Source organism: Gallinula chloropus (genome assembly GCF_964237585.1).
Source record: "Gallinula chloropus genome assembly, chromosome: 12".
NCBI classification, from domain to species: domain Eukaryota; kingdom Metazoa; phylum Chordata; class Aves; order Gruiformes; family Rallidae; genus Gallinula; species Gallinula chloropus.
This window is the reverse complement of record NC_140097.1, coordinates 22702094-22715727: the sequence shown is the minus strand read 5'-3', so window position 1 is coordinate 22715727 and position 13634 is coordinate 22702094. Positions and strand designations below refer to the sequence as shown.

At 66.4% G+C, this 13634-nt stretch overlaps 3 protein-coding genes across 4 annotated transcripts; 2 read left to right on the top strand and 1 right to left on the bottom strand.

Annotated features, from left to right (window-relative positions):
* Positions 1-1071: 1071 nt before the first annotated feature.
* Positions 1072-5495, top strand: PARP3 (poly(ADP-ribose) polymerase family member 3). Of its 2 annotated transcripts, none has more exons than XM_084269741.1 (11): positions 1072-1199; positions 1785-2003; positions 2220-2345; positions 2686-2877; positions 3211-3346; positions 3567-3793; positions 3927-4076; positions 4193-4270; positions 4557-4734; positions 4920-5066; positions 5226-5495. In XM_084269741.1, exons 2-11 carry the CDS (start codon positions 1821-1823, stop codon positions 5468-5470), a joined length of 1662 nt encoding a protein of 553 aa, XP_084125867.1. In that variant the 5' UTR covers positions 1072-1199; positions 1785-1820; the 3' UTR covers positions 5471-5495. The 2 variants fall into 2 exon arrangements, with proteins under 2 accessions (XP_084125867.1, XP_084125868.1); XM_084269742.1 differs by having other exon boundaries at positions 5189-5495.
* Positions 5496-6800: 1305 nt separating this feature from the next.
* Positions 6801-8030, top strand: LOC311196138 (putative G-protein coupled receptor; the record flags this gene model as incomplete). The annotated part of the gene is made up of 1 exon (XM_084269644.1): positions 6801-8030. The coding sequence occupies one exon, from the start codon at positions 6801-6803 to the stop codon at positions 8028-8030; it is 1230 nt and encodes a 409-aa protein (XP_084125770.1).
* Positions 8031-9247: 1217 nt separating this feature from the next.
* Positions 9248-13532, bottom strand: PCBP4 (poly(rC) binding protein 4; the record flags this gene model as incomplete). The annotated part of the gene is made up of 12 exons (XM_084269820.1): positions 9248-10017; positions 10309-10478; positions 10823-10875; positions 11208-11283; positions 11449-11493; positions 11663-11737; positions 12019-12147; positions 12386-12514; positions 12648-12764; positions 13003-13035; positions 13114-13137; positions 13437-13532. 12 exons carry the CDS (start codon positions 13530-13532, stop codon positions 9702-9704), a joined length of 1263 nt encoding a protein of 420 aa, XP_084125946.1. The 3' UTR covers positions 9248-9701.
* Between the last annotated feature and the right edge of the window lie 102 nt (positions 13533-13634).

Sequence of the window (13634 nt, the reverse complement as noted above, 5' to 3'; positions counted from 1 at the left end):
AGCCTCCTCCTACGGAGGCATTGGGTCTGTGGAGCCTTCTCTGGGCTGCACGAGCCCAGTGCCTCCGGCTTGTCCCAGTACCGAGCGGGTTAGTTCCCGCTGGGCCCCTGAAGGACATGGCTTCCCTGCAGGTGCTGTGCCGTCACCCTCAGGCACGGGGAAGGCACGGGCAGGCAGTGGGTGCACAGAAGGGCCCTTTGCCCGGCAGATCCAGGTGGGGAGAAGCTAAGAGGGCCTAAGGAAGAGGCAGTCCTCGGGGAAGCACCTTCCCTTCCCTGGGCCCGACGCCAGCCACCTCCTTCCCTTCCCCATCTCAGCTCCCGGTGTTCTCCCCACACTACACCCTGTCCTCCGTCCGGCTGGGAGGCAGCAGCTGGGGTGTGGGGTGGGTGCCTCTGGCATCCTCCTATCGCACTCCCTCACCCTCCAGGTGGGCTGCAGGGAGTACCAGCCTGGGGGCTGCGGTCCCTTCGGGGGGTACCAGCCTGGGGGCTGCGGTCCCTCCGGGGGGTACCAGCCTGGGGGCTGCGGTCCCTTCGGGGGGTACCAGCCTGGGGGAAGCTCAACGGCTCCTCTGCCCCTGAGGGAGGACACAGTTCGCCCCCCAGCCTGCACTGCCTGGGGCTGATGTGGCCGAGCCCGGGGGGTCCCAGCACCCTTGTCCCCCCCACGTCCCCAGCTCTGGCCGTGCCCCACACAGCCTGCACAGCCCGGGGACACACACACCCCCTGACACCACGGTGCTTGGCAGGCAGGAGAAGGCAGCGAGGGCCGCCAACCCCTCCCAGCGCCCGTCCTCCTTCCCCGCCTGATCCCATCCGCAGCCCTCGCCTGCTTGGCAGGGAGCCGAGGAAAGAGATTTAGCGGGGGAAAAAAAGATAACACCGGCTTTCCCCCGTTCCAGCCCGTCCTCCCGGTGCCGGGCCGCGGCGGCAGGGCGCTGGCTGGGGGCAGCCGGGACCCCCACCCCACCCCCCCGGCCCCGGGCGGCCCGGCAGGCAGCGGGCCGGGCCCTCCGCAGGGTGCATGACGCTGCCGGGGGAGGGGAGAGTGGGGGGGGGACACACACGACACGACACCCGTCTCGCCTCGGGGAAGTTTCCAGCCCGGGCCGGCTGCCCAGGCTGCCCAAAGGCTCCCGGAGGCTCCTGTGGTGGGAGCGGCCGTGCCCGGAGCTGGGCCCCGGGCAGCGGGAGCAGGTAGGACGCGGCTGCTCCCGGCTATCCCCCCGCCTTTGCTGCCCCATCCCCGGCACGTCCCGCTTGGCTGGTACGGGGCGGGGGAGGTGAGGGGCTGCCCCAGCCCCTCCTGTGCCTGAATCAAAGCATCCTCTTCCCTGGGCGGGGGGCACTGCTTGCTGATGTGTGCTGTCCTCTGGGGGCACAGGGCAGGGGGACCCCCCCCCTGGTGAGGGGTGGGGGGGACCAGGCAGAGCTGTCAGGGTTCCTCTTGCCCCTCCAGCAGACCCCCGTCCTCTTCCAGCTCTTCTGGCCCGATTTTGCTGTGCGAGGAGCTGTGTGCCCCCTCCGTGCTCCCCCTTGGCTGTGTGTCATGGGGCAGGGTCTCCCCTTTGGGGTCCCTTGGGGGGGGGCTGGAGGGTGCTGAGGGGCTCTGCCCTCCCCATCCTGTGCTGAGGGGTGAGGCTGAGATGCTTTGGTGACGCAGGGCCCATCCCCTCCTCCAGCCCACCGCCGGGAAAGCGTGGGGAAAGCAAGGCACAGCCCAGCTGGACGTTCAGGGAAGGGTGGCTCAGCATCTCCCACCTCCCACTCTGCTCTCCCAAGGATTCCTCAGGGGATTAAGGCTGTGCTGGCCCTGCCATGGCCTCCAAGCGACACGCGTCCCCCCCGAAGCAGTCGGATGGCAGGGGCAAGAAAGCCAAGGGGGGAGAGGAGGATGACACCTGGAGCTCCACCTTGGCAGCCCTGAAAACTGCCCCCAAGGAGAAGCCCCCTGCCACCATCGACAAGCTGTGCCCCCTGAGCAAGGCGCCCGATGCCCGGGTGAGAGCAGGACTGGGCTACGCCATGGGGCGGGATGGGGAGACGTGTGCAGCGAGGATGGGGCAGTCCCAGGGTGGTCCCCATCCTGCTGACACAGGGGCAGCCCCAATTTTCCTTGCGGACCCCCCCGTGTCCCCACTGGGACAGCTCTAACCCCCCCCCCCCCATGCCCAAACGCTGCCCCCGTGCCAGCCTGGGCCCTGCTGCTTGCTGTAGGTCTATGAGGACTACGACTGCACCCTCAACCAGACCAACATCAGCGCCAACAACAACAAGTTCTACATCATCCAGCTCCTGGAGCAGGGCGGCGCTTACAGCGTCTGGAGCCGCTGGGGACGCGTGGTGAGCCCACCCCGGCACTGCCCGAGCCTGCTGGTCGCCCCTCCCCCCCTTGCTCTCAGTCCCAAAGCAAGCAGCTGAGCTCTCCTACAGCCCTTCACTGGGGGCTTCAAAGACTCGTCCTGCCACAACTGGGGGACACGGCACTTCATCGCTGTGGTGACAGCAAGTGTGGCGCCCCAGCAAGGGTCTCTTCTGGGACTGGAGGGACCCCCCCAGTCCCGGTGCTAGTGCATGTTGCTGCCCTGCAGCCCTGCCATCGCAGCTCCCCGCTGTCCCCCCCGGCTGCTCCCCTGGCATGGGGCTGCGAGGGGGGGTCCTGACCTCTGCTGTCTGCTGCCAGGGCGAGGAGGGTCAGTCCAAGCTCATGCCCTCCGCCTCCCTGGAAGCTGCCAAGAAGGACTTTGAGAAGAAGTTCCGGGAGAAGACCAAGAACAGCTGGGCGGCCAGGGAGAGATTCGTCGCCCAGCCGGGGAAGTACACGCTCATCGAGGTCCAGCCAGGGGCTGGGCAGGAGGCAGAGGTTGCTGTCAGGGTGAGCGTGCAGGGCTGCCGGGGTGTCACCACGGCGAGGCTGTCCTCACATCCCACCCCCAGCCCACTGAGGACCGGGACGTCCCAGTGGGTCAGCAGGATGGGGTGGGGTTTGGGAGGTGTCTGGGTGCGAGGTTTGGGGCTGATGGGTTGGGAAGGAGTGGGAGGGCATCATGAGAGAGAGCCGCCAGCATCGGGGAGGCATCGGTCCTGGAAGGCAGCACCTGCCTGCAGCTCTTACCAAGGGCCAGGCTCTCCCCAGCAAGGTGGACAGCCCTGTGCCATGCCCCTGGGCTTGCAGGCAGCGTGGTGACGTTTGGGGGGGGGTCTGCAGGGGGACGCCGTGGGTGGGGACAAAGCCTGCAAGCGGCGGGTGCTGCCCTGCACCTTGGACAAAGCCACGCAGGACCTGGTGTCCCTCATCTTCAGCAGCGACATGTTCCGGGATGCCATGCAGACCATGAATATCGGTATGAGGGGTGGGTGGCGTGGGGGGGCTGGGTGTTGTGGGCAGGGAGGGAGGTGACCGTGGGTCTTAGATTATCCCTGTTGACAACCTGGCACCTGGTGGGACTACAGACCCCCCGGTGCTGGGTCCTGTGGATGCCCATGGTGATGTGTGAGGCCCTTGGAAGTAGCTGTGGGGCAGATGGGTTCACCTGTGTCTTCTGTCCCTTGTCGCCTGCCCAGACGTGAAGAAGATGCCGCTGGGGAAGCTGAGCAAGCAGCAGATTGCAAAGGGCTTCGAGGCACTGGAGGAGCTGGAGGCAGCGCTGCAGGAGCAGCATCCCTCTGCTGAGCGCCTGCAGGACCTCTCCTCCCGCTTCTACACCATTGTCCCCCATAATTTTGGGCGGGCACGGCCAACTCCGATCAACTCCCCTGACCTGCTGCGTGCCAAGAAGGACATGCTGCTGGTGAGACATTGGGGCACCTGCTGGGTGGCATTCATCCTGAAATGGGGATGGGGCAGAGGCGTGCTGGCAGGAGGCTGGGCTTGTCCTGCCTCCTGGCATGGTGCTCAGCGTGTCCCCGGACTGTGCCTGCCAGGTGCTGGCAGACATCGAGGTGGCACAGAGCCTGCAGGCACAGAAGGTGAAGGAGGAGGAGGAGGAGGAAGTCCCCCACCCGCTGGATCAGGATTACGCCCTCCTCTGCTGTCAGCTCTCCTTGCTAGACCCGGGTTCCCAGGATTACCAGGTGCCCTGTACCAGGCCTGACGCAGCCCGATGGTGCCCCCTGCCCTGGGGGAGCGTGGGCACTGCTGGACCGACTGCCTGGGGTGACCCTGCTTCCCTGTCTCCCTCCCTTGGCAGCTGATCCAGAACTACGTGACACAGACCGGGCACAAACTCCGCATCCTCAACATCTGGCGGGTGGCTCGGGACGGGGAGGTGAGAGGAGGGAGCTGCGTATCCCCATCCTGCAGTGGGGGAGCCCTGGCAGCACCCCAGGAGGGAGCTTGGCCTGCGGAAGGGCTTCAAGCACCTCCATCCCATCCGTCTCCACCGTCTCCATCCATCTCCATCCCAGCTCTGGTGGCAGCTCCCCGGGGGCAAACGGGCACAGGTCCTTCCTGCCTGGCACTGGGGTTGGGCTGGGGCTCGGGTGGCTGTCCCCCCAAGAGCCAGGCACCCACGTCCCGCTCCAGGGCCAGCCCTGAGCTCTGCTTTCCTCCAGGATGAGCGCTTCAAGGCCCACGACCTCCTGGCCCATCGGCGCCTGCTTTGGCACGGCACCAACGTGGCGGTGGTTGCCGCCATCCTCAAGAGCGGGCTGCGCATCATGCCCCACTCGGGGGGGCGCGTGGGCAAGGGCATCTACTTCGCCTCTGAGAACAGCAAGTCAGCGAACTACGGTGAGGGCTTGGGGTGAGCAGCGCTGCTTGGGGTGCCCCCTGGGTCTGGGGAGCCCAGCCTCCTCTGCATCCCCCCCCACCGAGCCCCTTCCCCGCCACGGCAGCCGGTCCCCGCGTGCCTGAGCGCAGCCGGACGGGAACAGCAGGTCTGGTGCCACCATCCCTGTCCCCTCCTCCCGTGGCAGTGGGCTTCACATCCCAGAGGGTTGGCATCATGTTCCTGTCGGAGGTGGCCCTGGGCAAGATTTACCGCATCACCCGCGACAACCCCGCGCTGTGTCAGCCGCCCGAAGGCTACGACAGCGTCCTGGCCTGCGGACAGACCGAGCCGGGTGAGCCGGGGGCGGGAGGGTGTGTGGGGGGGTTGTGGGGCCGGGGTGGGTGTGGGGTGGGGGATGGAAAGGCCAGATCTCGGGCCTGATGGGGTGGTGGTGGGGGGTATCTTCTTGCCCAGACCCCATGCAGGATAAGGAGATGCTGCTGGATGGCAGGAAGGTGCTGGTGTGCCAGGGCAAGCCTGTCCCCATGCCGGACTACAAGGACTCCTCCTTCACCCAGAGCGAGTACCTCATCTACCAGGAGAGCCAGTGCCGGATCCGCTATCTCCTCCAGCTGCAGTTCTGAGGGAGCTGGGGTACCCTGTGCCCCTGCCCAGCACCGGCGGGGCCCGGCTCTCCGGCCCCACCGCCTGGGGCTTGGCAGGGCTGGGCTGGCATGGGGACAGGGCCGGCTTTGACCTGAATAAACACTCCGTGCCATGTCCCAAGCAGTGCCAGTGCCTTCCTGCCTGGGGTGTGGCGTGGGGAAGGGTGGGGTTGGGTGCCTGCGGGTACGGTGGTGGGTGCCTGGGAAGGGACTTCAGCCTGTTGTGGGTGTCTGTCCGGAGCTGGCAGCTTCATGAGCCAGTTGCTCCCATCACCTTAGCAAGGCATGGGGCTGGTGCCCATCACCGTGACATCAGGGATACAGAGGACAAGATGTGCTGCCCTGCCTGGGTGTGGAGGAGCTCATCTATCCCTCCCTCTCATCCATCTATCCCATTTATCCAATCCATCCATCCAACCATACCACCCCTGCATCCATCCCATCCATGCATTCATCCATCCATCTCATCCCTCCCTCCATCCCTCCAGAGGACAGTGCCACTCAGTGCCATGCCCGCTGCCTTTCCCAGCCTGGTGCCTGTGCCAAGACCCTCTCCCTGCTCCTGTGTGCCCCCCAAGCCTGTGTCCAGGTCCCTTGGGTGCTGGGGAAGGCAGCTCCTGGCTGTGTTACCCCAGCACCCCATGGATGCCACAGAGCGTCCCTGCGGGGGGGGACACGCCACACACCTGGGTGTAGGTCTGTCCCTTCAGCCCTGGGGGCCGAGCGGTGCAGTGGGTGGCCAGGCTGGGGAACAAGAGGCCTTGGGGACATCGGTTCCCCCTTCCCAAGCCCCCGCTGGCTGCTAGGACCCAGCAGCTGTCCCCGTGGGACCGCCACCCGCGCAGCCGCGCCGGGTGACAGCGCTGGGTGACAGCTGGTGCCATCCGCAGCTGGCGGCAAACAGGAGGGGACAGGCGAGTGAGGGGCGCGGGGACGGCAGAGCGCGGCCTGGCGCGGGGACGCGCCGGCCCCTCCTGCTGCAGGAGACGCTGCAGTGAGACCACCACCCACCTCCCCAGGAGCAAAGGTACCCTGCCTGTCTGTCCCTCCCTGCCCAGGGTGCCCCGTGGCCAGAGCAAGGAGCAGGGCTGGGGCAGGCGGGTTGGTTTTGTCCCTCCCTGGGGTGAGGTGGGGCAGCTGGGCGGGGGGTGTATGGGGTTCAGCATGGCACGGGGCTGAGGACAGCCCTGGGCTTGGCAGGGTGCTGTGACCTCACCAGACACCCCGGGAGGGGCAGGGGGGGTCCGGTTGTCTCTGTGTTTATCTGTGACTCTTCCTTAACTTGGTCCTTCTCCTTCAGGCCCTGCTCCCTTCCCCACAGCAAGGAGAAGCCATGGTTGCGGGGAGGTTTCCCTCTGAGGGATGCAGGAGATGAGCCCGTGCTGCCCAGGCACCCAGGCGGCTGGCGTAGCCCTGGGGGGATGGCGAGCGCGGCAGCACCCAACGCCACGCACAGCCCAGAGCCGCTCTCCGGCCCGGAGCAGTCCCTCGCCCGGGAGGTGCTGGGGCTCCTCTGCATGGTCCTGCTCACCCTCACCGCCTTGGTGGCCAACACGGTGGTGATGGTCGTCATCCTCAAAACCCCCCTCCTCAGGAAGTTCATCTTCGTCTGCCACCTCTGCGTGGTCGACCTCCTCTCTGCCATCTTCCTCATGCCCCTGGGGATCATCTCCAGCTCCTCCTGCTTCAACAGGGTGATCTACAGCATCGCTGAGTGCCAGGGCTTGATATTCCTGAACATCTGCTTCATCAGCGCCTCCATCCTCACCGTCTCCATCATCAGCGTGGAGCGATACTACTACATCGTGCACCCCATGAGGTACGAGGTGAAGATGACCATCAGGCTGGCTGTGGCTGGAGTCGTCTTCATTTGGGTCAAGTCTGTCCTCATCACTGTCCTGGCACTGGTGGGATGGCCTCAAGGCAACGGGGCCACCAGCGCCAGCCGTTGCACTGTCTACTGGAGCCCTGGGGCCCACAAGAAGGTGTTTCTGATTATCTTCAGCATCGCCTGCTTCGTCCTGCCCACCATCATCATCTTTGCTGTCTACTGCAGCGTGTACCGCGTGGCCCGGATGGCGTCCCAGCAGCACGCGCCCGCGCCGGCGCAGGCAGCGGCGCCGAGGCCCCGATCCGACTCCGTGGTCAGCCAGGTCACCATCATCACCACGAGGAACCTGCCGCTGCCCAGGCTGGTGCCAGAGAGATTTTGGGGAAGCAACAAGGCCATCCTCACCTTGGTCCTCATCGTGGGACAGTTCCTGTGCTGCTGGCTGCCCTTCTTTGCCTTCCACTTACATTCCTCTGTGGCTGCTGGCACAGTGGGTGGTGGGCACGGGGAGATGGTGGTCACCTGGATTGCCTACTCCTCCTTTGCCATCAATCCCTTCTTCTATGGGCTGCTGAACCGGCAGATCCGGGAGGAGCTGGCCCGGCTCCGGCGCAGCTGTCTCAACCGGCCACTGAGCCAGGAGCTCTGTCTTTCCGTCTCAGAAGCCTCTGTCCAGGAAAACTTCTTGCAATTCCTCCAGAGAGCGAGTTGCACGCTGGAGACCCACGCCAGCTGCATCGGGGCCAGCCCCAGGAACAGGCTGGACCAGACCAAGATGGGCTTCCCCATCCCAGGTCAGGTTCCTGAAGAGAGCAGCTGAGGAGCAGGGGCCCTGTCCCACTGCACTGGGCAGGGGACCTGCCAGGGACCCATGGGACCTGCTTGGATCCAGCCTCTGGGATTTGGAGAGGTCCTTCTTCAGGTTTTGCCACTTCCTTGGGCTTCTGGTGGAAGACGGTTTCTCCAGTGGGGAGAAAGCAGCAGGTCTGGGGAAGCCTCATCTCCCTTCAGCAGGTTGGGATTCCCTGGCTCCACCAGCACCCAGCCCAGTTGGGTGGACACAGGACTCCCCGGGACACAGGATGCCAAGGGGAACCTCCATCTCCATCACCGTGCTGGGATCACTGGTGGCTAGCAAGGAAACACAGAGGTCCCTTGTGCCCTACCCAGGAGCAATGGCCCAGCTAACACCACTAACACCAGTAACACTAGGGCCCTGGGCACCCTGCTGAGCCTGGGCGACCAGCATGGAGCCCTCCCTCACCCCTGTCTGGTTAACCAATGCCTAGGGGAGAAGGTCCCGTCACCCACGGTACCTAACGGGGGGACGGCACCCCCACATCTTCTCCTGCCCAGCGCCCTGCCCTCTGCTCTGTCCCCCCCAGGGCTCTGTCCCTGCCTGGCTGTTTATGGTCTCAGCTGCCCAGCTGAAGCCCAGCCAGCGGTGACATGTGCCAGCTGAACCGGGCTGCCAGCCACGGGTGGCACAGGGTGGCAGTGGGGTGGCATGCAGGGTGCCACCGGGCAATGGCAGCTGGAGGGGACCCGGAGCCACTGTCCCCCTTTGGTCCCCTTGCTTCTGCAGGGCTCTGAGACCCTCCCAGTGCAAGCCAGGGGGCTGAAGCCTACTGGGAAGACACTGGAACCCACCTCACAAGGGTCCCAGGAATGGTGGCAGCACAGAGGATTGGAGAGACACCCTCCCCCCCCCCAGTAATACCTGGGGTGCCGGGGGAGAGCTCAGTGGTTTGCAAGCCCCACAGCCCCTGAACTGCCCCACGGCAGGGAGGGGGCTCTGGGAAGACCCCCAGAGAGGCCGGGGCTGAGGGCCAGCACCCCCTGGCCCCAGGAAGGCCCCTCCAGCCGCCCCATGGCTCAGGGGTGGGGGTGACCCCGGTGTGGCGCTGGGGTGGGGGTGGGGGGGCTCTTTGTTTCTTGTAAAGTTTCTCTGTTTATTAAACCAGCCATAAGTTACAAAGGAGGAAAATAGAGACTTCTATGTACAGCGCGTCCAGCCAGCGGCACCCGCGCGGGGCCCGGCAGCCAACTGCAGGGGGGCTCCCCCAGGGCACCCCTGGAGGGGCCAGGCAGCCCCTCATCTCGTGGGACTCCCCCCCACGTTGGGTGCCAGCCAGAGGGTGGGCAGGAACAGGAGGGATGGGTGGGGTGAGCAGCGGGAGGCAGAAGTCCCACCCCAGTGCAGGGCGCTGGCAGAAGGGCCCCTTGAGCCGCAGGGACGGCCACCCCCACCCCACCCCACCCCACCCCACCCCAGGGCGCACGGTCCCCGTGCAGGAATATTGGGGAGGGGGGACATGGCGCTGCCGGGATGGGCAGTGGAGCAGCCCTCTCCTCACTGCCGGGAAGGGGGGGGGGCAAAGGGGGAGCCCTCCCCAGGCACGGAGCGCCTGGCCGGGGCTGGGGGACAGGGAGGTGTCCCCAATAGCGGGTGGCACCCCCGGCCCCCCCTGTGCCCACTCACCGGCGGGGCTCAGTAGGGTGAGAACTTCTGCCGGTCGGCTTTCTTGGTGCCGTTGGCCGCCGAGATCTTGGTCGTGTAGGTGGCAGTGCCGCCGTTGGGACCCGCCAGGGAGGACGGGGACAGTGCCAGGAAGGACACCGGCTTCAGGCCCATGAAGTTGGAGAGGGAGATGGTGTAGGGGGCACCCAGCAGGGCTGGGGGGGCTGGGGCGACGGCGGGCAGCCCTGCCCCGGAGCCCGGGGTGAGGGGCTGGGAGAAGCCCACGCCGAGGTCCATGGAGCCAGGGCCCGGTGGCACCTGGGAGGTAGATTTGGCCGTCTCTAAGCTGGGGAAGGGAGTGAGAAGGGGGTGGGCGTCAGCACCCCACTGAAGGAGCAGGTCCCCTGCCCCAGCCTTCCCATCTGAGGGTGCAGGATGCCTGCCCCATCCCTTGAGGGACAGGAAAAAGCCAGGGCTCAGCCCCCACGGGGTCCCACATCCCACACCCACTCATCCTTCCCAAGGGAGCCATGGATGGGGGGGGGGGTGTCCCCACGAGCTGTGTCCGGGAGGTGCCATCCCCCTCTCCCAGCAGCCAGCGTGTCCCTGTGTCCCCAGCCTCCAGGCTGTCACGTACCAGGCGGTGATGAGGTACTGAGCCACAGTGATGCTGACGGGGGACCCCGTGATGGTGACGTGCCGCTCGCTGGAGCCCTCGGTCTGGTTCCCGATCTTGATGTGGGCGCCCGACATCTGCCGGATCTCGCTGATCTTGCTGCCGTGCCGGCCGATGATGCAGCCAATGAGCTGGAGGGGCAGGGACGGGCTGAGCTGGGGTGGGAGCCGCTCCTCCAGCAGACCCTGCTGCTCAGTCTCACTCAAGTCCCCTCCCCCAGGCGGCACTGCTGGGCTGTGACATCCCAAGGCTCTTCTTTGGCTTTGGCCAAACCCTTTCTCCCTCCCGTGCCTCAGTTTCCCTTTTCCCTCCAGCTGTTTCTGCCCTGTTGCTCCTGAGCCCTGGGAGCTACGGCAGAGCCTCTGCCTGTGTGCGACAGGGATGCTGCCCCCTGCAAAGTGGCTGCAGGGTGGGATACATGGATGGGGGCAAGTTGTCTTCTCCCTCCCTCATCATCCCCAGGACCCACACGTACGTCATTGGGCACCAAGAACTCCTGGGAGCTGCTCTGGGAACTGGTGTCCAGGCCTGGAGGGAGGGAGAGACAGGGGTGTCAGTGGTGGGGAGTACGGGTCTCCCCAGCCCCGTGCTCCCACCCCAGCACTGTGACGACCCTGGGGACAAACCTGAAGGGTCCCTGGGGAGAGGTGGGAAGGATGGGATGTGCCGTAATTTGGTGTCAGTGCTCCCCCACCATAGGGTTGGGGGGCTCTGGTGGGCGCAAGGACCCCAGGAAATCAAGGACAGGGTCATTCAGGGAGAGGGACCCTTCTGGGGGACACTGGGACTGGAGGGGTGCAGGGAGTGGGGGGCATCCCACAACCCTGGCCCTTGGAGGGGGGGGTGCAGGAGATGCTTACCTGGCACCATGGAGGGTCCGTGGCCCAGGGAGGCGAAGGGGAGTGTGTGCCCTGAGAGCTGCTGCAGCTTTGTCACCTGCCCGGGACGTGGGAGAAGAAGGAAGGAGGCATGAGGGGCGAGGGCAGAGGGTCCCATGTCCCCTCCCTCTGGGACACGGGCACCCAGCGCTCCCAGGCCAGACATCCCTGGCAGCCCCCGTGCCCCTGGGAGCAGAGGGGGCTGCCTCAGGGACAGACTCACCTCTGCGGGAGAGACCCCGCTGTACTGGCCCTGCATGGAGAAGCCCTGGGGAGGGAGGAAGGGACACTGGGTTGGGGACAGGTAGGGACCCCTGCCCCAGGCCACCCCCCCGGCGCAGGGAGGACACCCCAAGCCCACCGGAGTTGCCCCTTGCTGGCAGAGGCTGCCCAGGACCCCAGCCCCCCATGTCCCCGGGGGTGCTGCAGCCCCTTACCTGGTTGGCAGAGAGCAGGATGGTGCCCAGGGAGAGGCCAGGGTGGTAGGGGATGGTGGCCCCCTTTGGAGGTGACTGGAGAGGGAGGGAAGGACGTGGAGGGGATGAGAGATGAGGTCAAGTGCCCCTGCAGCCCCCTGGACCCCTTTCGCCTCCCCCACACCCACATGGAGCTGGGCATGGCCCCCAGCACCACCTCTTAAGGGCTCTTACAGGCTTCAGCGTCGGGGACCCCCGAGGCCTGGGTCCAGGTGGGCGTGGGGAGCCCTGGGGCTGGGGGCTGGGCAGTGTGTGCCCCCCAGGCTGGGCACAGGGCAGTGTGTGCCCCCTGGGCTGGGTGTGGGGCCCGTGGGTACCTCCAGGATGACGGCGCAGATCTGCCTCACGCACTGGATGATGGTGTCCGGCACCCCTGAGATGGTGACAGCCCGTTCGGTGGAGTTGGGCAGCAGGTCACCAGCCACCTGCACCTGTGCCCCTGTGCTCTGAGGGGTGGCAAAGGGACATACTGGGGTGCCACAGCCATAGCTCCCCTGGGGCTCAGCACCTTACCCCACCCTCTTCCCTCCTTGGACCCTGGAGACCTCTGCAGGAGCCGCAGGTGATGCTTCACCCTGCATCACCTCCCAAAGCTCCCGTGGGACCACAGCAGCCCCCGTGCAGAGGGCTCCGTGTCCCCCAGGAGAAAAGGGGGTGCTCATACCCAGGGCACCCCAGCCTCACCTCCCGAATCTCCCGGATCTTGGCTCCTGCCTTGCCGATGAGCGAGCCGCACTGGCTGGCCGGGATGACGAGGCGCAGCGTCACCGGCGCTCTGCCCACCGCGGCCCCATCGCTGCCCGTGCCCAGGTCCTGCGAGCCGGGGTGGGGGGTGAATATGAGGGGCTGGACCCCCCAACCCCACCCCCCCCAACCTCCCCGAGCCCACCGGCACGGGGTGAGTGCACCCAGCTCAGGGGGCAGATATAGGGGAGGGGGTGTGTACCTCCTCCAGCTTGAAGGCGATCATGGCGACCGCCCGGAAGACGGCGTCGGTGGAGCCGGTGATGGTGGTGATGCGCTCGGGGCAGGACCCCTCCGAGATGGTGATGCGCGCGCTGCTCTGGGGACGGTGTCACACCCCGTCAGGGACACGGCAGGCCCTGACGCCGTGCCCCCCGCGCCGGGGAGGGCTCAGTGCCTGTGGGGCTGGGCTTTCCCCACCACCACCACCACCACCTGCCCCAGGCTGCCTTCCTCGGGGCACAGCCGTGTCTCCCCCTGGCATGGGGAGGCACATGGGAGGCAGCGGGGGCAGGCAGGATGGGCAGCAGGGCCCAGCAGCCCCCCCGTACCCTTACCTGCTCTCGTATCCTCTTAACGGTCTCTCCTTTCTATGGGGAGAGGAACGGGGCAGCCGGTCAGACCCAGGGGCGCACGGGGCTGGTGACCCCCCAGGCCCCAAATCTTACCTTGCCGATGATGCTGCCGATCTCCTGTGGAGGCAAAGACGGTGGTGACCCCCTGAGCAGGCAGGTCCCCGCTTCCCAAATCCCTCCCCTGCCCCAGCCAGGCCAGCAGGCAGCAGGCAGGTCCTGCCCTGCACACACTGGGAAGCTTGCTGGTGACACTGTGGGGTGGGAACCAGCCCCTCCCTGGCTTGGGATGGGGGAAGGAATCCCTCTGGGAATGCTGCTCCAGGGGAGGGAAATGGCATGGTGAGGAGCTGGCCCTGCACCTCGGGCACTGCACTGCTGACCCCCCAAGCAGCACCTAAGCCCCCCCACCCCGTTACCTTGCCGTGCATGAGCATGCGGAGGGTCAGGGTGATGCTGAGCTCCGAGTCCTCGGGGCTGCCGCCCACGCCGCTGGCTCCGTCTGGCGACGCCATGGCGGGCGGGCAAGCTGAGCCTGCAGGACACAGCACTCTCCAGAAAGGGAGAAGGCCCCAGCTAACCACCCCCCTCGCCCAATCCCCCCCAAATCTGCAGCC

Bases quoted from the DNA above. Each gene is read 5' to 3' on its own strand.
- PARP3 (XM_084269741.1), top strand. From the start codon at position 1,821: ATGGCCTCCAAGCGACACGCGTCCCCCCCGAAGCAGTCGGATGGCAGG. The intron at 2,878-3,210 runs GTGAGCGTGCAG...GGGGGTCTGCAG, and splicing joins AGGCAGAGGTTGCTGTCAGG to GGGGACGCCGTGGGTGGGGA. The intron at 5,067-5,225 runs GTGAGCCGGGGG...GCTGGATGGCAG, and splicing joins CTGCGGACAGACCGAGCCGG to GAAGGTGCTGGTGTGCCAGG.